Here is a 22,367-nt window from a genome sequence, read left to right on the forward strand (position 1 = left end):
TTCTTCACTGAATACTCTATGAGTACATAAGGAAATGAAACCACATCATGGGTGAATTTGACATTTTCCAACCCACAGAATGTTTTTACTTGCATTATCTTGGGACCTTAGGAAATGCAGGTCCAAGCATATTTGGTAATTGGAACAGACCTCCACAGCACCTCCCTGTGGCTGAGGACTTGGGGTCTTGAGAAGGGACTCCTGACTGATACTGTTCTTCTCAGCTATTCCAGCAAATTTCTAACCTAATATGTTGAAATAAATCTTGAAATCATAGTAGCAATGAAACCACCATACCCTTTGACTAAATCCCTTATTCTTGGATTTTAACTTTAAAAACTCCATCATATTTTATCTAAGTATAAACATGAATGAAAATACCTTCTGCCATGATTCTGCAGTGACTTCCCCAGGGTCAGAAATAAAATTTGAACGTCATATACCAGGAGGTTTATCCTCTTGCTGTGGAGCGGAGGTCTTAGAAATCCACTGGCTCTGTTTAGTTCTAAATCAGAAGGACCACAGCTTCCCCTGCATATCAGTGTCCCACAAATGAGGTTTAAAATAAGAACCATGAGTTCTTTACTTTGCCCATTTCTCTAAAAGCCAGAGACCATCTCACTGAAAAACCTCTCCTGTCTATGTGAATAAGCAGCATCTAATACTAGTATATTTTTTATCATCCGTTTTGAGAATATTGAAATGACCTTTGATAAAAGGAGGATGGAATTTATTTTAAGCCTTTTAATATTGGGAGTTTCCAAATGCATGTCTGTGAGGAATCTAAAAATTGGACGTGTTTGTTCTTCATCAGTTCTAGTCATTCCAGCACATGGCGAGTGCTTCTGTGGAGGCAGTGGTGGGGCTGAGGGCGATGACGGGGCACTCAGAGGGGCGCTCCACCTGCACCTCCCTCTGCACTGGGCCCTTTAACCCTGGGCTACATCCATCAACTGTGATGTGACAGTGACAGAATATTCCCCGGATTTTGAAGGATTGTTGGGGTGTGTGACATCTGTCCCTAGCAACAAAATGAAATATAGGAAATAAGCTTTCCCGCCGCCGCTGCAGGTTTCCCAACTCAGAAAGCCTGGAATGGCGTTTTATTTGCCTTTCACTTAAAGAAGGAAACAGTGCTTTCAGGGGCCCTAAACAATATCCCCTAATAGTTAAGTTCCACAGTTTATTCAGATGATCTGGGGAAATTGTAATGAAAAAAAAAACAAAACATTTTAAACCTCTAAATCAGACACGAGCCTTTGAAAAACTCATTTCCTAGCAGAAAATCTATAACATGCATAAGGAATAGTTTTATACATTTTTTTCTCAATTCCCTGCAATAGGATCAGATTGCTTTTTATTTTTTCCACAGCACATTAGGGAAAGGTCTCAAAACTATTTATTTTATATAAATGAATTAAGTGTATAATTTCAGGGTTTTCCAGTATGCTAGTTTCTCCAAGTTAAAATTATCATTTAGAAAAATTAAAGCTGATATTACACATAAAATCTTACCAATACCTTTTTAAAGATTTAATTTTTATGGATACATAATAGTTGTACATATTGATGGGATGTGTTGATACAATGATACAATGTGTAATGATCAAATCAGGGTAACTGGGATATCCAACACCTCAAACATTTATCACTTCTTTGCATTAGGAACATTCCAAATCTTCTCTTCTAGTTATTTTGAAATGTACAATAAATTATTAGCCGTAGTCACTCTATTTTGCTACCAAACACTAGATCTTATTCCTTCTATCTAACTGTATCTATTTAGTTGTATTGTTCTACCCATTAACCAACCCCTCCCCACCACCCTTGCCAGCCTCAGGTAACCACCATTCTGTTTATTTCCTCTGTGAGATCAATTTCTTCACCTCCCACATATGAGTAAGAAGATGGGACAGTTGTCTTTCATGTGCCTGGCTAATTTCACCTAACCTCATGTCCTTCAATTCCATCTATGTTGTTGCAAATGACAGGATTTCTTTTTTATAGCAGAATAATATTCCATTATGTAAATATACCTCATTTTCTTTATCTTTTCATTATTTGTTGGACACTTAGGTTGATTCTACATCTGAACTATTGTGAATAGTGCTGCAGTCAACACAGGGGTGCAGATATCTCTTTGATATGCTGATTTCCTTTCTTTTGAGAACTCTTATCAATGCTTAAAGCTTATTTTACCAGGGAACCCAGGGCATCTTTGAAACAATTTTTGTTTCTTTTTCACCTTTTTCCTGCAGTGTGAAACATCATTTAACAAATTATATAAATATGTTTCAGACAAATCCAGGACTGCTGACGTTGTAAACGGACACTCAACCAATAGTCAAAACACATTATAGCAACATCCATGTGTTTAGAAGATGGCAAGCTAGCAGGAACTGCTGTCCCGCTTCTCCCCACACTCCATCTAAGAGATACCTCAGAAACAAAATTGGAGCTGATGGGTCTGAGAAAACGCACATAAATCCCTGGGGAGACAGAAGATAGGCGGGTCTTAAGAGAAGATAGGCAGGTCTTAAAGAAGGGGCTCTTGGCCGACCAGAGTGGAAGACGTGGGGCGCCTTACTGGGTAAGGCCTTATGATTATGCACTTTCCTCATGAACTCCCTGTGGCTTCCCTCTTGCCACTGTGGGCAGAGAACTGGATCAGCAGTCCAGCTGGCCAGCACCCAGAGGTCCCGTAAGTGCCAAAGAAGGGGCTGTCCAAGGGAAGGCGCATCTGCCAGCCCTGGAACATTTAACTTCCCCCAGCCCCAGTGAGGGCCAATAGTTCAACCTAGGAGGCAGCTCTGGGAAAGAGGGGCACCAAGACCAAAGTACGGGGTGGTTCTCTGAGAGACAGGATGGGGGCCGGGGTTGGTTACCCCACCAAAAATAGGAATTCACAGAGAAAAACAGGCAAGCATGCAAGGAACGCGAGTGCTAGAAAAGAAAGATCGCAAATGGAACAACCTATGTGGGTGATGCAGAATAAGCTCATTTCCTTCCAGTAAAAGAAGAGAAAAATGTAGAACTTTTTACAAAAGGCATAATATTCTCTAAGTCCTTCAGTTTATGAAAGCAGTTAGCAGTGAAAATGCTTTGGGGATATGATTCAGCTGGACTTTGTAGCTAGGTTCACACTAATAAAGCGAAGTGGGTTCAGTTCCAGCCCTTAGCTGTTGGGCAAGTTGAATCACCCTGCAAAGCCTTGGGTTTCTAGGCGATAGACTAGGCATCGTAAGAGTTCCTACGTCATAGAGCCTTACCATAAATACATGAGGTAACACAGATAAATGCCTTAGCAGGCATTGTACCTGTTTCATAATACTAATGGAAGAAAAAGAATAGCCATTACCACTCCCGTTATGTTCTAAGCATGTCACATATGTTAACTTGTCCTGTCATCTAAACAGCATGTATAGTAGGTTTGCTAGTTATGTGCATCTCACAGAAGAGGAGAGCAGAGAGGTTAAGTAAGTGGCTTATGGTCACACAGCTTAATAATAATGCCCATAATAAACATGGGTATTTATTGAACGTTGCGTTGCTGGTGTAGCTCTCCCCCGCTGCCATTGGTCTGTAGTGCCTCACTGCTGCTGTTTTCTTGCAGGTGACTATCCTGCACCAAGAGCCGTCCTCACAGGCCATGACCATGAGGTTGTCTGTGTTTCTGTCTGTGCAGAACTTGGGCTTGTTATCAGCGGTGCTAAAGGTCAGAAGTCATTTCTTTCATTTTCAGTGTTTAGGAACTTGACGGTTTTCTCACACTAAGCATGATTGCCAGTTTATTTCTTCCAGGAAGCTTCCCATAGACAAATGATATCCGAAGTTATTTGTAGATGTTTACTTTTATGATTAATATTTACTAGCACTAATATAAAATATGTATAAAATTTTATATAGTATTTTGTGGTCAACAGCATTCTAACCAGAACACTGATAAATTACAGTGTATTCATATGATGCAGCCATTATAAAGGACATTTAAAAGACAAGGGGAAAGTATCCCTGATGTAGTGGGTGAGGTGAGGGGTCAGGTCACTCATCATACACGGCCTTGGACCCCCTTCCTCTGCAAGTCCCTTTCTTTATAAGGCCAGGGGCTGTGTAGAGGTTAGTGGAAAGGAAACAAAGGTCACTTGGTTCTTTGGAGGTTTTGTTTTGTTTTGTGTTTGACGCATACTTTCGCTCTTGTCACCCAGGCTGGGGTGCAATGGTGCAATCCAGGCTCCCTGCAACTTCTGCCTCCTGGGTTCAAGTGATTCTCCTGCTTCGCCCTCCCAAGTAGCTGGGATTACAGGCATGCACCACCGGGCCTGGCTAATTTTTTGTATTTTCAGTAGAGATGGAGTTTCACCATATTGGCCAGGCTGGTCTTGAACTCCTGACCTCAGGTGATCCACCCACCTTAGCCTCCCAAATTGCTGGGATCACAGGCGTGAGCCACCACACCCAGCCTCTTTGGAGTTTTTGTAGAAGACATTTCATTTCAGGAAGTCAGGAAACGTACGTCCTAGTTCTGGCTCAAATAGCAATTCTCTGTAGGAAGACTCCCAGGCAGAAAGGAGCCCTGGCTGCTGCTGGAGTATCACCGTGGTGCACAACCTGGAGGAGTGAGAAGGCTGAAGGGATGTGAGGGGCCTGGGACACAAGCATTTGTAATTTTTTTTTGTTGTTTTTAATGAGTATAGTTGGAAACCATTGAAGTTTTTTAATGGAGGTGATGAGATCGATCGGTTTGGTTGTTAGCGCTCATTTCAGCTGTTCTATGGAGAATCGATAGAGTCTGAAGGCTGGCACCATGTTTTTAAAATTTTGGTATCTAAGAATAAATAACCCATAAATGGACACTAAGGATATTTTCAGCCTTTTAATTTTAAAAAGTAATAATATGTGTAATATCATTTTACCCTGTGAAGTTAAAAAAAAAGGACAATAAGTGACACATAGTGTGCACCAAGAAAGAGACATTTCCTACAGGGGCTGCGTGACGTTAGAGATGATTGCTGGTGTTTTCCTAATTCTCTATAGGGCAAGTCTATTACTTTAGTAATCAGGACAAAATTTAATAATGTCACTTGCTTTGTAAAATATGTGTCTATTCAGATCAATTAAAAATAAGCATGTAATTCATACACTGTTTTGCAGAGATCTTTTTGCGACAAGGGAATAGATAGATAATACCAAGCTATAGTGAGCAATTTTTATGAACTGATCAGTAAATTTTTTACCTTATCAACACTATTTTGTAAGGGTGAAGAAACCCAGAAACAATCAGAGCCAAATGTCACTCTTTATCCTTCTTTCACACTCTTGCCTCACTATTCATTTATATAACAGACAAAGTATGTTTCTGTAGGTTGAAATAAGTTCTCAATTTTGCTTTTACATTTTATGCACAGATGACAGAAAAAGGTAAAATGTACTTGACAGTAATGTATTTATGTGGTACAATGCGTAAAATTTTGAGGCTACTTGAGAAAATGAGCAGCTGTTCTGATAATTCTATTAAACTTTCAAGAAAAGTTTATAAAAGCATATTACGAGAAAATGTCTGGCACACAAAATCTTTTATTCTCACATAATCTGTGAACTATACCATTTTGTTATGAATATTACCTGACAAAGGAAAGACCAAGTATTTACCTGAAGAAGTGTGCAGCGCAGGAGTGTGACATGTGACAGGTACTCTGGCTTTGCTCTGTTTAAATATAACATCAGCGCTTGGCCTGGCCAGCCTACCTCTTTCATCACATCTGAGTGCACACTCAGCGAGGTTTTTGGGTTGGTGGGAGCTACTATGTCGTTTGTCATCCCCAACTGACCCTGGCATTGATGTCCCCACTTTGCAGAGGGCCCTTGCCTTGTCCACACCATCACTGGAGATTTGCTGAGAGCCCTTGAAGGACCAGAAAACTGCTTATTCCCACGCTTGATTTCTGTCTCCAGCGAAGGCCATTGTATCATATACTATGAAAGAGGGCGATTCAGCAATTTCAGCATTAATGGGAAACTTTTGGCTCAAATGGAGATCAATGATTCAACACGGGTAAATCTGCATACTTCGTGCTAAGTAGGACTGAAGCCAGGAGATTAAAGATTGATTGTTTTACATTAAATAATTCATAATAGAATTTCTGTGCCATCCAGATAAATGTCTTCTAGATTAAAAGTATATAATTTCATGTGGACTGATACTTTAAACAAATTCAAAATTCATTTAATTGCAAGTAATTAACTCAGTGAATTAGACTTCAGAAATGATAGCTGTTGTTTGATTAAAGCTTAGACCCTTCAGAGGGTTTTTAAAGCTCCTTTTATAATTGTTTCAGCGCTGCACCCTCACATTAAAAGTGAGTTTATTTTCAAAGATTTCTATCTTTAGAACCCTAAACAAAAATTATATATACCCATTTACCCTTCATTCACAAATAAATTATAATTGCTGGGTTGTCATTATTAAACACTGTTTTGAAATATGCTTCTTCCATTTGTTCTAAAATTCTCTACAATATTAATATTCAGGATTTAACTAAACATGTTACTTAATGCTCAAGTTCCTGGATTAAATTGGTAATATTCTCTTGGGAATTTAATCTTGATTTTAATAAGATCTTTTGTATATGTAAGAACTTCTATGAATTCCACATTGGGAATTCTGTGGATTGAACTTGAAAAAAGTTGGACAAATAACTAACAGTAGTCAATAATGACAAGGGAACTGTACTGACTACTTTTCAGTAGTGACAGTTGGTTATTTAGGAAAAATTGAGAGAGATGGTTGTTGTGTTTTTTATTTTGTTTTGTTTTACCTTTTCTGAAGGCCATTCTCCTGAGCAGTGATGGCCAGAACCTGGTCACCGGAGGGGACAATGGGGTAGTAGAGGTCTGGCAGGCCTGTGACTTCAAGCAACTGTACATTTACCCTGGATGTGATGCTGGCATTAGAGCAATGGACTTGTCCCATGACCAGAGGTGAGCTGTGTCAAGGACAAGTGTCATCACTGAGAACTGTCATTGAAGGCTCTCTTCATTCTACCAAGGGTGAATTGTGCTGTGAGTGCAATTCCAGCATCCAGATGAAAGGAAAACTGGCAAAGAAAAGGGGAAAATGAGGGGAAGAGTAAGGATTCTAGTGAGAGGGAAACAGAGGAAGAGAATAAGAAGGAAAAAAAGAAATGGATCTGATGAAGAACAGGCGCCTCCAGACATGTTTTAAGGGCCCAAGACATAGAACTTACTCCCACCAAGTTCCCTGTTCTCAGATCCTTGCCTAGTCTCAGACAGGCCACCCTGGCTTATATGTTGTGAGGGAAACACGTATTTTTCAGCAGAGGTGGGATTCAGTGTGAGACCTACTTCTAGCTAATGAGTTTCCAGCAAAGTGCAGTGTGGGGTGAGCTGTAGCTGCCTCCCTTTCAACAGCATGTGGCATTCATGCATTACCCAGAACGGTCTTTTACCCCCAAGTTCTTATTTACCTGTTTCTCATTTACGTTATTTTGTTTTATTGTATTTCCCTAAAAACCTTTAATCCTTTAATCCAACTCTTTCTTGGAAAGAGTTGATATGAACGTTAATCAATTAATGATTTTCCATTCTTCAATTTGCAATAAGATTTTATTATTTCCTAAAATTTACCTTTGGGTTTCTTATAAAGTGAAAGTAATATTAGAAATATCAAGTCTAAAGTTACTAAGCCTTTAAAATAAACTACAACCCTATAATCTGAAGATGGCATGTGATTTCTAATTTTTGCTATTTAACAGAAATAAGAAAAGCTTGTTGACTGACGTTTTTCCCAACTACTTGTAATATTCCTCATAACAGTATTGGTTTTAAAATATTTTAAATATTAAGACATATAATAAAGTTAACAAAGCATCTTCATGATATAATAAAATGGTACTGAAATCATCAGGAAAAACACTATAATCTAATTTAGTCTGGGAAAGGATGTTTGGTCTGCAGCCCAGGCTGTTTCTAAAGAAGGTTTAAGGTTATTATTGGAGTGTTCCAAAGTGCGGCAGCCTGTACTTACAAATAAATGGGAATGGTTTATTGTGTTATTATTTGTATATATGTGTGCTTCCAGAGTGTTTGAAATGATTTTTGTTTGTAAGTAGTTTCAGTATTTCCCTGATACTCTTACTCATTCGTGTATTCATTTGGCTGCCATCACCATAGATTGAGTGCAATGCAAAGTACTAAGGATCCACAGTAAGAAATTGACCCCAGAGAGCTCAGATCCTCATAATCATTGAATATGAGGGCACCAGGAACAGATTAACAGAAGAAGGAAGGGATGAACTCTTCTTGAGGGCTGGGGAGGGCAGGAAAGACCTCAGAAGATGCTTATCCATTCACTAGGCATGAACAAAGAGGGTGGAGGGAGGAGCATATTCAAAGTCGCAGTAGTATTAGGGGGTCTCCAAATGGAGGGGGGAAAGATACTAAGTTTCTATTTCTATTTTAATCTCATCCTTGGTTTTGATTATTTTGTCATTTTATAATGAATAGCGCATGCATATCAATTATAAACTGGTAATACATTGGGGATATTACTCAAAAGGTATTTATTGGATAAGGTGTCGAATCAAAAGTGAAGCAACACTTTATGTAGACAGAAATCCTGAAACCTGAGTTCAGTCAGTGGCAGTGGGACTGGGGAGGAACATCCCCAAAAAAGAAGCCTCAGAGCTCAACAGCTGATCAGTTAGGAGGGAGAGGGAGAGGAGACCAGGTGACTTAACCAGCAAAAGACCAGCAAGGTCAGAAGGTACCAGTGATTCATGGTGGACGTGTTGAATCTGAGGGTTTTGTGACACAGCCTGGCAGTGACCCCCGCTTGACAATGGGAAATCAGCATCTGGGGCTTCAGAAAGAGACGTCATTGCCTTTATGTCCAGGGAGAGTGTGGACCAAGAGGGCAAGGGGTGGAGTGATTCAAGGGGGCAAAGCAGAGAACGGTCAAAGAGATAGGAAGAAATGCCAGATATCCTCAGAGAAGCCAATAGATGCCCAAAACGAGGCCGCGGACAGGCACGTGTGTGATTGCTGAGAGAAATGGGGCAGCCAGCAGAGGCTGGAAATGTGGTTCCGTGGCCCCCTCATGCTCTGCAGCAGGGCTGGCTGGCCAGGCGTCTGCAGGCGAACTGTGCTCCTCGCAGCAGAACCAAGAAGAAATTTCAGTCCTACTTCCATAAATACAAAAATAAGACTTGGCAAACTTTGAGATCACAATACTGTCTAGTATAAAATAGCAACCACAGAAATGATTTTATATCACTCTTAACTGCTGTTTCTGCTTTTCCAGGACTCTGATCACTGGCATGGCTTCTGGTAGCATTGTAGCTTTTAATATAGATTTTAATCGGTGGCATTATGAGCATCAGAACAGATACTGAAGATAAAGAAAGACCCAAAAGCCAAGTTGAAGCCGAGAGCACAAGTGCTGCATGGAAAGGCAATATCTCTGGTGGGAAAAACTCGTCTGCATCGACCTCCGTTTGTGCATTCCATCACACCCAGCACTAGCTGTACATTGTAGTCAGCAACATTTTCCTTTGTGTGTTTTTTCACGACTGAACACCAGCTGCTATCAAGCAAGCTTATATCATGTAAATTATATGAATTAGGAGACGTTTTGGTAATTATTTCATATATTGTTGTTTATTGAGAAAAGGTTGTAGGATGTGTCACAAGAGACTTTTGACAATTCTGAGGAACCTTGTGTCCAGTTGTTACAAAGTTTAAGCTTTGAACCTAACCTGCATCCCATTTCCAGCCTCTTTTCAAGCTGAGAAAAAAAAAAAAAACACACGTTTGATACTTTGTACATCAGATGCATCTTATTTAAAAGGAATACTTTTGTAAAAGTAAAACCTTGTATAAAGAACAAAATGTTTCTTAATTTTATTGTGGAGTTACAACTTGCATGTTCCTTACTCCTGATGGCTTGATGGAACAGGTGCATTCACACTATGAAACAGAAAGATCTGTCCAAGGACACAGCTTGTATGAAAGGGTTGAATTTGGGCTCCATCAGTAATTTTTGACATTTTCACCAAAATATAGTTTGCACTTTTTAATCTAAATTCATCCCTTCTGAATGAAATTTGCTCATAAAGCATTTGGATACTAAGCCATTATTTGCCATTTTGGGTACTTTATACAAAGAAAATTCAGCCCTACCCTGCATAATTTGAAGACACAGCAGAAAGGGGGCTTAGGGATGAGGTCCTGGTTTTTCTTGTATAAATAGGAGTTATGAGCGTTAGTTCCGTAGTAATAACTTCCCAGCACCTGCACATCTCTTCCAGAGTCATCCCACTGGCTTGGTGTGTATACATCAGGGGAGGATAATCTGATGCTAACTTTTTTTTTTCTCTTTGGTTCTTGAATAGCTTAGTTTCTTTAACAAGTCAGACTTTATTACAACAATAAACTGAAGTTATTATTTTAGGTTCTCGTGAAATTCTCACCGAAAGCCACATTCTTAGCCTAAGGCACTTCATCTTTTATGATATAAAATGATGGCTATCAAATGATTTTCCATACATTGTACTGATCAAGTTATACACCCAGGGGTATATACACTTTCTTCATGTTTCTTCTTTGTATATTTGGTGACTGTATCGTCATAGATGTACATATTGTGTCGGTAGGGCTATGAGGCATGTTACAGGAATGTAATTTTCTCAGAATTTACACTCACTTGCAGTCATTTATTTAAAAAGATAAAACAAGATAATGGGTTCTTTGTATTGGCACTTTGCACCAGAAACATATCATTATTTATTGATGTGATTACTTATTTGTTATCCACCTTGTACTAGTAAGTTTTAGCACTGAATTCCTTCTTCATTGTTGTTTGTATTTATGAAATTCTGAAATTATGGGGAATCAGCATAGTGATTAAGTTATTCATCACCAGGCTGTAAAGCAATATCTTGAGTTTGTAGCTTAGAATCGGGAGGACACTGAACATCTGGAAGACAAGTCCATTTCATCTTGAGATCATGGTGAAATATTTTGGATATATAAATTCCTTAAGCTATTGTAACCATGTTTTATTGCAAAGATGTAAAATATGCCAGATGTGTGTGAGTTGGAAATCAAAAAAAGAAAAATAAAATATGCAAAGAATTCATGGATTGTTTCAGATTTCATTGGACACGTCACTAGCATGCTTTCATTGTGTTGTCACACAGGCTTCAGAAGTCATCATCATCTGATATAGAGCCTACAGCAGCTAAAAACAGGAAATCGAGTCCTAATGAGGTTCTGCAATTTGCCGAAACCTGAGCTGCTCTGCCGGGCCATCTGGCAGGGATTTGGGGCAACAGTGACCGTGGGGAAACAGCCCTCGTTGTCCATTCCACATAATCCACTTTGGGGATTGTCTTTATTTTATTTAAAAGGAACTAAGTAGTGAAGGTTATAATAGCACCTTTTTTGAGTATTATCACATAATGCCTTTTTCATTTGAAACCACACCTTCTAGAACTCATCAGCTACCAGGCATGGCACAGGCAGGGACTGAGGACCTGGAGAGGCTGAGCCGCTGCTGGCAAGGGCAGCCACGAGTGGGCTAAGGGGGGTTCAGTCACATAGATTGGCATGGGTGGTTGGGCCAGTGGCCCAGACAGGCCCAGAGAATGACAGAACTGCAGGCCGTGCTTCCATCCGCATTCCCAGAACCCAGGGGCAGACCCAACAGTAGCCTAAGGAAGGTTTGCTGCTCTTACTCTCCATCCTATCCCCACACCAGAAATCTGTCAGTCATCTGCCCCGCTGGCTCCCTCACCCAGCCTTCCTACCAGGCACTCCAGCCAACTGACTGATCACTACCTAAAGTGTCTTTTGAAACTGCCCCTGCCCTTTCCAGCACTGTCATCTGGACTGTCCAAAAACCTCCTGACCTCTGACCTGTACCCTCCCATCCATGCTCTGCCCTGCTGCGGAGGCACCCATCCAGTCATCTCCCTCCCCACCAGCCTGTGCCCCCTGGTGCCTCCCAGCACTTCGAAAAACCAACACCAATGGCTTAAAATGGTATTCTTAAACTCTGCTGGGTTGAAAATCCCCGGGGAGCTTATTTGTAAAAGCAGGCTCTAGAGTCCCACCACCTCCCCTCCCACCCCAGGCACTTCTTGGGCACATTTTCAACAACACTGATTTGAGGGATAAATTCTAAGCTCAGTAAAGCGCGGAAGTCCTTCAGGAAACGCCCCCAGCAGCTAGCACCCCTGGTAAACCCGCCTTTTTGCAAGTCCCTGAGAACTCTCTGGCACCTGACTCTAAGGTTCCTCCTGCCAGGGGGCCCCTCTCTGCTTGCGCCACTTGCCTGCTTCCTTGTTGCAGATGGACCTAAACCAATTTGGTCATGCACAGTCTTTTCTGGCAGGTAAAGTTAGCCCCCAAAACACCACATCTTCACTATTTCATGATGAAAACAACTTTTAGAAACAGTCTCTGCTATGTGTGGGGATATCTTTTTTTTTTTTTTTTTAATTGAGACAGAGTATCGCTCTGTTCCCCAGGCTGGAGTGCAGTGGTGGAATCTTGGCTCACTGCAACCTCCACCGCCTGGGTTCAAGCAACTCTCCTAGCTCAGCCTCCCAAGTAGCTGGGATTAGAGGCACACACCACCATGCCCAGCTAGTTTTTTTAATTCTTAGTAGAGATGAGGTTTTGTCATGTTGGCCAGGCTGGTCTTGAACTTCTGACCTCAAGTGATCTGCCCGCCTCAGCCTCCCAAAGTGCTGTGATTACAGGCGTGAGCCACTGCGCCTGGCTGGGATACTTTTAAATGAAACACATTTTAGCAAGCAGGCAAGATCTTCTGTGAGTTTGGTGAAGTCCAGAGCTTGGATTTTTTATGTGATCTCAAAACCATTTTACATTTCGAAAGGTACGCTTAAAGCAGATGCACAGATATTCTAGAAATAGCATCCCATGAGCCTTGTAATGCCATCAGCAGTCTAAATCCTCCAACCCAATCATCCAGCTATCAAGCCCTGGGCACCACCCTAAGAGTATTTGCTAAAGGCCTCAGTAGGCTGTTAAACCCTGGTTATGGAGAGGTAGGAAAGTTCAAATACTTTAGCCAGCGATACTGAATTTATATGTATATTTAGCATCATTAATTCCATCAACAAAAGAACATGTCTATCATCCGTTAAGCTAACTTAGATGCCAATAATTTCCCCTGCTGAAAAGCCATTTCTAGTATTTACTATCCTAACTCATAAAGCTTCCAGTTTCTTTAGGATTAGAAAGCTGGAGTATTGGAATGACACCTTTCTGAAATGTATATTTCTGATTAGGGCAACTGACTATCCCTAGGATGCAGTATAAATTAACACATCACATGTCTATACTGGATATTTTTAAGTAAATTACAACATGGTAACATTCCTACTTACACTTAGAGGCTCCCTGCTCTGGGAAGTCTTCCCTGACCACTGCCTTAGCCTCCTCACCCCTGGTGGGCCTGGCACAGCGCTGAGCAGTGCATTATTGTAACTCACGTCCTTCCTCCGTGTGGCTATGAGCTTCGTGGGCAACACGAAGCTTAAATCCTTAAGGCAGTGTTGGATTCAGAGTAGATTCTCAACAAATGTGATTTGCGGAATGTATAGATAAGCAGACAAATACCACATCCCTAAGCAAAATGACAAAGTTGGCTGAGATGGTCCAGAGCCCCCAAACTTCCCTCTTCTCATTGCCCCCGGGGCCCACAGCTTCATGTCACCCTTTCCCAGCCTGCATGACAGTGCCTGCCAGGGAACCTCCTGCTCCAAGTACCACCTCAATCATGGGCCTATTCCATCAAGGTTCAGAGAATCAATTTCCAATAAGCACCAAAAGAGGGAATATTTTAAAATTTTAATTACTGCTCTTGACTCACATCAATTCAGTGGGAAGAAAACGGAGCTGACAGATGATCTGGGGTAAAAGCTTCTGGTGTTGCAGCCCATTCAAACTGCCTAAGAACAAAATCCAGTAACTGGGCTCTTCACTCTGAGAATGACTTGTTGGCACCCTCATCAGTTAAAATAGGCACAATAGCTACATTAAGCATTGTTTTGAGTATCAAAATACATAACAAATGCCAAGCACCTACTAAAGCACCTGGCTCCCGGCAGAATTCAGCTGATGGTCATTTCCTCCCACCATCTGGTGATCATGGATTAGCCTCATCTGCTCAGCATCCCTTTCCCTATTTACCTGCCACAGATCTTCCTGTGGGAAACTTCTCTTTTCATCATGTGATTTAGTAGGACTGCCAATTGTACCACCAGATCCCTGGAACTTCCTGGACTCAGGCCTGGCCAACCATGTCACCTTCATTTCTGGGACCTCAATGATTGGTCAGGGTTGTACATGACCTGAGTTGTTGGGCCAATGAGAACCCTTTTGAAAATTTTTATATTTTGAAGTCAGAAAGAAAAGTCTTTTTCTTCCAGAGTCACTAACCTATCAATAAGAAATTGGGGACTACTAGCAACCCTGTTCTCCATCATAGAGAAGACCTATTTGCAATAGGTAAGAATAAAGCCACGAGAAATGAAAGACCATGTGCACTTGTATGCCAGCCACAAGCTTCTGGGAACCTAAATTGCCCTCATATTTACAGATGTCCCAATTCTGAATGTTTGCTTTAGTCAATGACCAATAAACACCATTCTCTCCCCCTTACATTGATCAAAGCTGTATTTAATTATTTATTTGTTTTTTGTACTCAAGATCAAATCAAATAACCCTTAAGTCATACAGCTCCCTGCCCCAGCTCTCCACCCTTGCTTAGAAAAATGTAACATATTCCCGGCCGGGCGCGGTGGCTCAAGCCTGTAATCCCAGCACTTTGGGAGGCCGAGATGGGCGGATCACGAGGTCAGGAGATCGAGACCATCCTGGCTAACACGGTGAAACCCCGTCTCTACTAAAAATACAAAAAAACTAGCCAGGCGAGGTGGCGGGCGCCTGTAGTCCCAGCTACTCGGGAGGCTGAGGCAGGAGAATGGCGTGAACCCGGGAGGCGGAGCTTGCAGTGAGCTGAGATCCGGCCACTGTACTCCAGCCTGGGCGGCAGAGCAAGACTCCGTCTCAAAAAAAAAAAAAAAAAAAAGAAAAATGTAACATATTCCAAATTTGTTAGGAAACTAAGCATATTCCTAGCCTATGTATGACTCCATAATCCCACATTTAGATATAGTTCCAAAAGAAATGCTTTTTCCATCCGTCAACACACATGGAAAACAATGCTCTTGTCAACTTTGTTCCTAATAATCAAATATACCTGTTGAGTTTTTTTTAAAAATCCAGACACTGATATATGCTGTTAAGAATCAGAATGGTGGTTACTTCTGGCCAGAGGTAGTGACTGGTAAGGGCCATGAGGGGATTTGGGGGTACTGGAATGTTATTCTGGAGTGTTGGACTCTATCTCAGAGCTAGGGGTGTTACAAAGATGGGTCCACTCTGAACAATCGTTGAGCTGTGTAATGATGATTTCACACGTTTTTGTGTCTATGTTACATTTTAATAAAAAGAAGTTCACTTTTTAAAAAAATTTTTTAAAAGCACTGGCTCTTGTCACCACTCTGAATTTGTCTGCCCATCATCTGAATTTGGGACCACCATCACCACTCATCCCTTTCTCCAGTGCTTTTTAGGTCTACTACCTCGGCTGCCATGTCCCAATGGGCACTTTTCTTCTGGTGACAGCCTGGCCCCAGTGCCTCCTCCTCCAGGCAGCCTCTCCTCCACTATCCAGTAGGTACCCTGCTGTCTATACACAGCTTGTACATACCCCTCCTTTAGCATCTTAGTGCAACTATAAAAAAACCAGAAACTGGGTAATTTATAAACAACAGAAATGTATTTCTCATGATTCTGGAGGCTGGGAAGTCCAAGATCAAGGCTAGCAGATCTGGTGTTCAGTGAGGGCTCATTATCCATAGAAGACACCTTCTATGTTCTCACGTGGTGGAAAAGATAAACTCCTTTGGGTCGCTTTTACAAAGGCACTAATCCCATTCCTGAGGGCTCCACCCTCATGTGCTAATCACCTCCTAAAAGATCCCACCTCTTAAAAAATACCAGCTTGGAACTTGGAGTCCTGGGTCTGTGTCCCAGCTCCCCTGCTCGCCAGCTCCGTGGCACTGGGAAAGTCCTCTAACTTTTCTGAGGCTCAATTTCTTCAGATGTGCAATAGATACAATACAATGTGGATTTCACATTATTTGCAAATCATAAGGTACCACATAACTAAGGTTTCACTACTAAATAATGAAGCCCTCAGGCCTCAATTGGAGTTTTTATGACACAGTCGAACCTCCCAGGAGGATCTGGAGCTCTTTTTCTATAAAATCTATGTTCTCTGTGGGGGAACCTGGGCCAGCAGCATAAATTTGCATTTAGGTTCAGTTTACCACCTAGTAAGAAACATTTTGTTTAATTTAGTTCTGTTTTTTGTAATGTACCTTCCCAGTCAGCACAGAAACAAAAACAGAAAGCTACTTGACATCACTGGGAAAGCCAGCTCTCTTCTCAGCCGGGCCAGGCCTTTCTCTGAGTGATTGTTTTTTTTTTTTTTTTTGAGATGGAGTCTCGCTCTGTCACCCAGGCTGGAGTGCAATGGAGCCATCTGGGGTCACTGCAACCTCTGCCTCCTGGGTTCAACCAATTCTGCCTCAGTCTCCCAAGTAGCTGGGACTACAGGTATGTGCCACCATGCCCAGCCTGTATTTTTAGTCAAGACAGGGTTTCACCATGTTAGCCAGACTGGTCTCGAACTCCTGACTTCAGGTGATCCACCCGCCTTGGCCTCCCAAAGTGCTGGGATTATAGGCATGAGCCACTGCACCTGGCCGTGATTGTTCTTTTGGAGAAATGAACTGTATTCCGTTTGCCTCTAGAGCAAGTTTGAACAACCTGTGGTCTATAGGCCGCACGTGGCCCAGGATGGCTTTGAATGCAGCCCAACACAAATTCGTAAACTTTCTTAAAATGCTATGAGTTCCTTTTTTTTTTTTTTTGTAATTGTTTTTTTCAGGTCGTCAGCTATCATTAGTGTTTGCGTATGTGTGTGTGGCCCAAGACAATTCTTCTTCCAGTGTGGCCCAGGGCAGCCAACGGATTGGACACCCCTGCATCTAGAGCCAAAAGCCTGGTAGGGAAAGGGGTGGTTAGAGGCTCAGATGCCACTGTACTGCCCTCCCCTCTGGTGGCAAGAACTTCCCCCAGGAATGGTTCTGAAGGCAGAGGGGCTTTTGCAGCTGGAGGCCAGCAATGCTGGGAAGGACAGACCAGAGCCAGCTCCCCTCAGGCTGACAGAGGCCTGGGGAAGAGTCAAGCTCTGCCTCCCAGGGGCAGGCCGGGTGACAGGCCCCGGGCCTGAGGAGAGAAGCCTTTAGCCCAAGGTTACTGAGGGGCCGCAGAGGCCAACTCATTCACCCACCTCTATTATCCTACTGGGAAACTCATGCCCAAAGAGGTCATGACCCCTGTCCCAGGCCAACCACATGGGTGGTAGGTGGCAGGGTTCCCATCCTGCTCCCCTGCCCTAATGAACACCCAGACCAGTTAGGACAAGAGTGGAGAGGGGTCGCAGGCCCGTGAGGAGGGGTTGGTGGGGGAGCGGAGTTTGGGATGAGAAAGACTGTATTAGCGTCCCCCAGAGAAACAGAGCTGTAGTAGAATATCTATCTATATACATATACACACACACACATACACACATGCATATATAAACACAGATGCACATATATGCATACACACAAATATATACATATATACACACATGAACTCATATATATACACAGACATATATATATGCACACATACACACACACACACACACATAGAGAGAGAGAGGCTTGATAAGGAACTGGTTCACACAGTTACAGAGGCTGAGAGGTTTCACGATCTGTTGGCCAGAGACCCAGGAATGCCAGTCGTGTGGTTCCTCCTGAGCCCAAAGGCCTGAGAACCACAGGAGCTGAAGGTGTTGATCTTAGTCTGCGCACTGGAGAAGGCGAGATGAGATATCCCAGCTCAAGCAGACAGGTGGGAGGCAAAAGGGGCGGCTCGCTCCTTGTTCCACCTTTTTGTTGGATTCAGGCCTCCGTGGAGGGGCTGATGTCCGCCCACACTTGGGATTGACAGAGTCTCACTCTGTTGCACAGGCTGGAGTGCAGTGGCACAATCTCAGCTCACCGTAACCTACACCTCCCCAGTTCAAGCAGTTCTCTGATTCTCCTGCCTCAGCCTCCTGAGTAGCTGACTTTACAGGTGTGCACCACCATGTCTGGCTAATTTTTTTATTTTTAGTAGAAATGGGGTTTCACCATGTGGGCCAGGATGGTTTTAAACTCCTGACCTCAGGTGATCCATCCACCTCAGCCTCCCAAAGTGCTGGATTACAGGCATGAGCCACCACGCCCGGCAGTGGCACCACTTTACAGAGTGCAAATCCCATGAAGAAACAGCCTCAAAGACACACCCAGAGATAATGTTGAATCTGGGCACCCAGTGGCTGGTTAAGACAACACGGAGAATTAACCCTGCTGCAGATACAAACGCTCCCCCAGGGGCAGACGGATGGGTTGCCTAGCATCCCTTGTGTCATTAGACCAGCCGTTCTCAACCCTGATCTGAGGGCCCAGGACAAAGATGCCCTTCGTCTAACGAGAAATCAGACAAATAAGGGCCATACAGCGAGATTGTCCCAGTGCCTAAATCACCCCATTGTGTTTATTCTGAGGTTATGACTTTTGTATGTGCTGAAAGTTTCCTCTCAGATGAATGTATGGAAACTGTAGGTGATCACTATTCATGTCTTTCTTGATCAAGTAAATTCAGTGCCCAGGATGTTTTTGAAATGTTACTTGTTCCTGAAATTCCAAAATCAACCTGATTAAGACCTGGCATCTGTCTTCCAGAGAAGAGAGGACTGGGAAGCCCCGGAAGAGATAGTCCCAAGTCCCCAAACTCAGGATGCTGCAGCTAAAAGCAGCCAGGGTGGCCAAAGGCAGGGTGGGTGCAGAGCCAGGGGCATCATGCTTCTGCTGAACCCAACTAAAGTAACTCTTCCCCTGTGCCTGGGTGGTTCAACAAAGCTGAGATCTGAATGGACGTCTACTTGAGGTAGTCAGGAGCTACTGGCTTAATTCTGCCGACAGAAACAGATTCCATCACAAAGCTCCTGCAAGGGACCCTCGGCCCCAGCTGCTGTGTGTCCCTGCCCCTGTCCAGTCCTGAGAGGTCAGTGGGGGTGGGAGGGTTGGTTGCTGGGGAGTGATTACCCCAAACTCTGGCTTTCTACCCAGGGTTGCATGGATGAAAGGAACCCCCTGTGAGTCTGCCCCAAAGTCCTTTGTGGGCTATGGCCAGAGGTCTGTGTGCCAGGCTAGCGCTGGAAGCTCGCAGGATGCAGAGAGAACTTGAAGGCTCCAGGTACCCACCCTTCATGATCTGAAGTGGGGTGGGGGGTGCCCAGGTTCAGGAGCTATACCAGCAGGGCTGCCTGGGAGCTGAAATGTCAGGCCCAGAACACGCTGGGAAGCTGGGTGGACCATCTGCCAAACCCAGAGGATTTTGTCCTTGGAGACAGGGTCTGTCCTCCATCAGCTAGAAACAAAGAAAATCAGCTCTTGGTAACTGAAGCAGAAAAGTGGTTTATCCAAGGGGTATTTGGAAAAATTCTTGGCCAGGCATGGTGGCTTGTGCCTGTAATCACAGCACTTTGGGAGGCCAAGACAGGCATATCACCTAGGTTAGGAGTTTGAGACTAGCCTGCTCAACATGGCGAAACCCCGTCTCTACTAAAAATACAAAAATTAGCCAGGTGTGGTGGCACACACCTGTACTCCCAGCTGCTTGGGAGGCTGAGGAGGAAAGATTGCTTGAACCCAGGAGGCAGAGATTGCAGTGAACCAGGTTCATGCTACTGCACTCCAGTCTGGACAACAGAGAAAGACCCTGTCAAAAAAAAAAAAAAAAAAAAAGCCTCCTCTACTTCAGGCTATGGAGTGGACCAGAAGACTTAGATGCCATACCCAAATGGAACAACTAGAACATTGGATCAAATACAGAAACCAGCATTTAAATGCATTGCTGGGTTGACACTAAAGGACAGAGTCCCCAGAGACAAAGCACAAAGTGAGAGTAGGAAGCCTGGGTCCCCTACAGGTAATTGTTTTGGGGACCAAAGGAGGGTGGAGTGGGGCTGGCTGCCCAGAGGCCCAGGAGCTCTCAGCAGGCGAGGGATCTAGGAGGGCACATCTGCAGCAGCAGTTTTTATAAACAGACAATACCTGAGGGGGGCAGATCAAGATGGCCGAACAGGAACAGCTCCAGTCTCCAGCTCCCAGTGCTAGCGACACAGAAGACAGGTGATTTCTGCATTTTCAACTGAGGTACTGGGTTCATCTCACTAGGGAGTGCCAGACAATCGGTGCTGGTCAGCTGCTGCAGCCCGACCACCCAGAGCTGAAGCAGGGCGAGGCATTGCCTCACCTGGGAAGCGCAAGGGGGAAGGGAATCCCTTTTCCTAGCCAGGGAAACTGAGACATACAACACCTGGAAAATCGGGTAACTCCCACCCCAATACTGCACTCTACCAAGGGTCTTAGCAAACAGGCACACCAGGAGATTATATCCCACACCTGGCCGGGAGGGTCCCACGCCCACGGAGCCTCCCTTATTGCTAGCACAGCAGTCTGCGATCTAACCGCAAGGCAGCAGCGAGGCTGGGGGAGGGGCACCCACCACTGCTGAGGCTTAAGTGGGTAAACAAAGCTGCTGGGAAGCTCCAACTGGGTGAAGCTCACAGCAGCTCAAGGAGGCCTGCCTGTCTCTGGAGACTCCACCTCTGGGGACAGGGCACAGCTAAACAACAACAACAACAACAACAAAGCAGCAGAAACCTCTGCAGACGCAAACGACTCTAACAGCTTTGAAGAGAGCAGTGGATCTCCCAACACGGAGGTTGAGATCTGAGAACAGACAGACTGCCTGCTCAAGTGGGTCCCTGACCCCTAACTGGGAGACATCCCCCATTAGGGTCAGACCGACACCCCACACCTCACACGGTGGAGTACACCCCTGAGAGGAAGCTTCCAAAGCAAGAATCAGACAGGTACACTTGCTGTTCAGCAATATTCTATCTTCTGCAGCCTCTGCTGCTGATACCCAGGCAAACAGGGTCTGGAGTGGACCTCAAGCAATCTCCAACAGACCTGCAGCTGAGGGTCCTGACTGTTAGAAGGAAAACTAACAAACAGGAAGGACACCCACACCAAAACCCCATCAGTACGTCACCATCATCAAAGACCAGAGGCAGATAAAACCACAAAGATGGGGAAAAAGCAGGGCAGAAAAGCTGGAAATTCAAAAAATAAGAGCGCATCTCCCCCTGTAAAGGACTGCAGCTCATCGCCAGCATCGGATCAAAGCTGGATGGAGAATGACTTTGACGAGATGAGAGAAGAAGGCTCCAGTCCATCAAACTTCTCAGAGCTAAAGGAGGAATTACGTACCCAGTGCAAAGAAACTAAAAATCTTGAAAAAAGAGTGGAAGAATTGATAACTAGAATAATTAATGCAGAGAAGGCCATAAACGAACTGACAGAGATGAAAACCATGACATGAGAAATACGTGACAAATGCACAAGCTTCAGTAACTGACTCGACCAACTGGAAGAAAGAGTATCAGCGATTGAGGATCAAATGAATGAAATAAGCGAGAAAAGAAACCTAAAGAAAAAAGAAGAAAAAGAAATTAACAAAACCTGCAAGAAGTATCAGATCATGTAAAAAGAACAAATCTATGTCTGATTGGGGTGCCTGAAAGTCAGGGGGAAAATGGAACCAAGTTGGCAAACACTCTTCAGGATATCATCCAGGAGAACTTCCCCAACCTAGCAAGGCAGGCCAACATTCAAATTCAGGAAATACAGAGAACGCCACAAAGATACTCCTCGAGAAGAGCAACTCCAAGAAACATAATTGCCAGATTCACCAAAGTTGAAATGAAGGAAAAAATCTTAAGGGCAGCCGGAGAGAAAAGTCGGGTTACCCACAAAGGGAAGCCCATCAGACTAACAGCAGATCTCTTGGCAGAAACTCTACAAGCCAGAAGAGAGTGGGGGCCAATATTCAACATTCTTAAAGAATTTTAAACCCAGAATTTCATATCCAGCCAAACTAAGTTTCATAAGTGAAGGAGAAATAAAATCCTTTACAGATAAGCAAATGCTTAGAGATTTTGTAACCACCAGGCCTGCCTTACAAGAGACCCTGAAGGAAGTACTAAACATGGAAAGGAACAACCAGTAACAGCCATTGCAAAA

At 43.5% G+C, this 22,367-nt stretch overlaps 1 protein-coding gene across 3 annotated transcripts in view; it reads left to right on the forward strand.

Moving 5' to 3' along the window:
* NBEA (neurobeachin) overlaps positions 1 to 11,155 on the forward strand; it is a 752,078-nt gene extending 740,923 nt beyond the window's left edge. For all 3 annotated transcript variants that reach the window (XM_025364271.1, XM_025364273.1, XM_025364274.1), the window contains 4 exons: positions 3,614 to 3,715; positions 5,856 to 6,052; positions 6,827 to 6,978; positions 9,320 to 11,155. In XM_025364271.1, the coding sequence (XP_025220056.1) occupies positions 3,614 to 3,715; positions 5,856 to 6,052; positions 6,827 to 6,978; positions 9,320 to 9,410 (542 nt within the window). In that variant the 3' untranslated portion in view covers positions 9,411 to 11,155. The remainder of the gene's footprint in view (positions 1 to 3,613; positions 3,716 to 5,855; positions 6,053 to 6,826; positions 6,979 to 9,319) is intronic.
* The last annotated feature ends 11,212 nt before the right edge of the window (positions 11,156 to 22,367 follow it).

The sequence above is a fragment of the Theropithecus gelada genome, chromosome 17 (genome assembly GCF_003255815.1).
Source record: "Theropithecus gelada isolate Dixy chromosome 17, Tgel_1.0, whole genome shotgun sequence".
Classification (NCBI taxonomy): domain Eukaryota; kingdom Metazoa; phylum Chordata; class Mammalia; order Primates; family Cercopithecidae; genus Theropithecus; species Theropithecus gelada.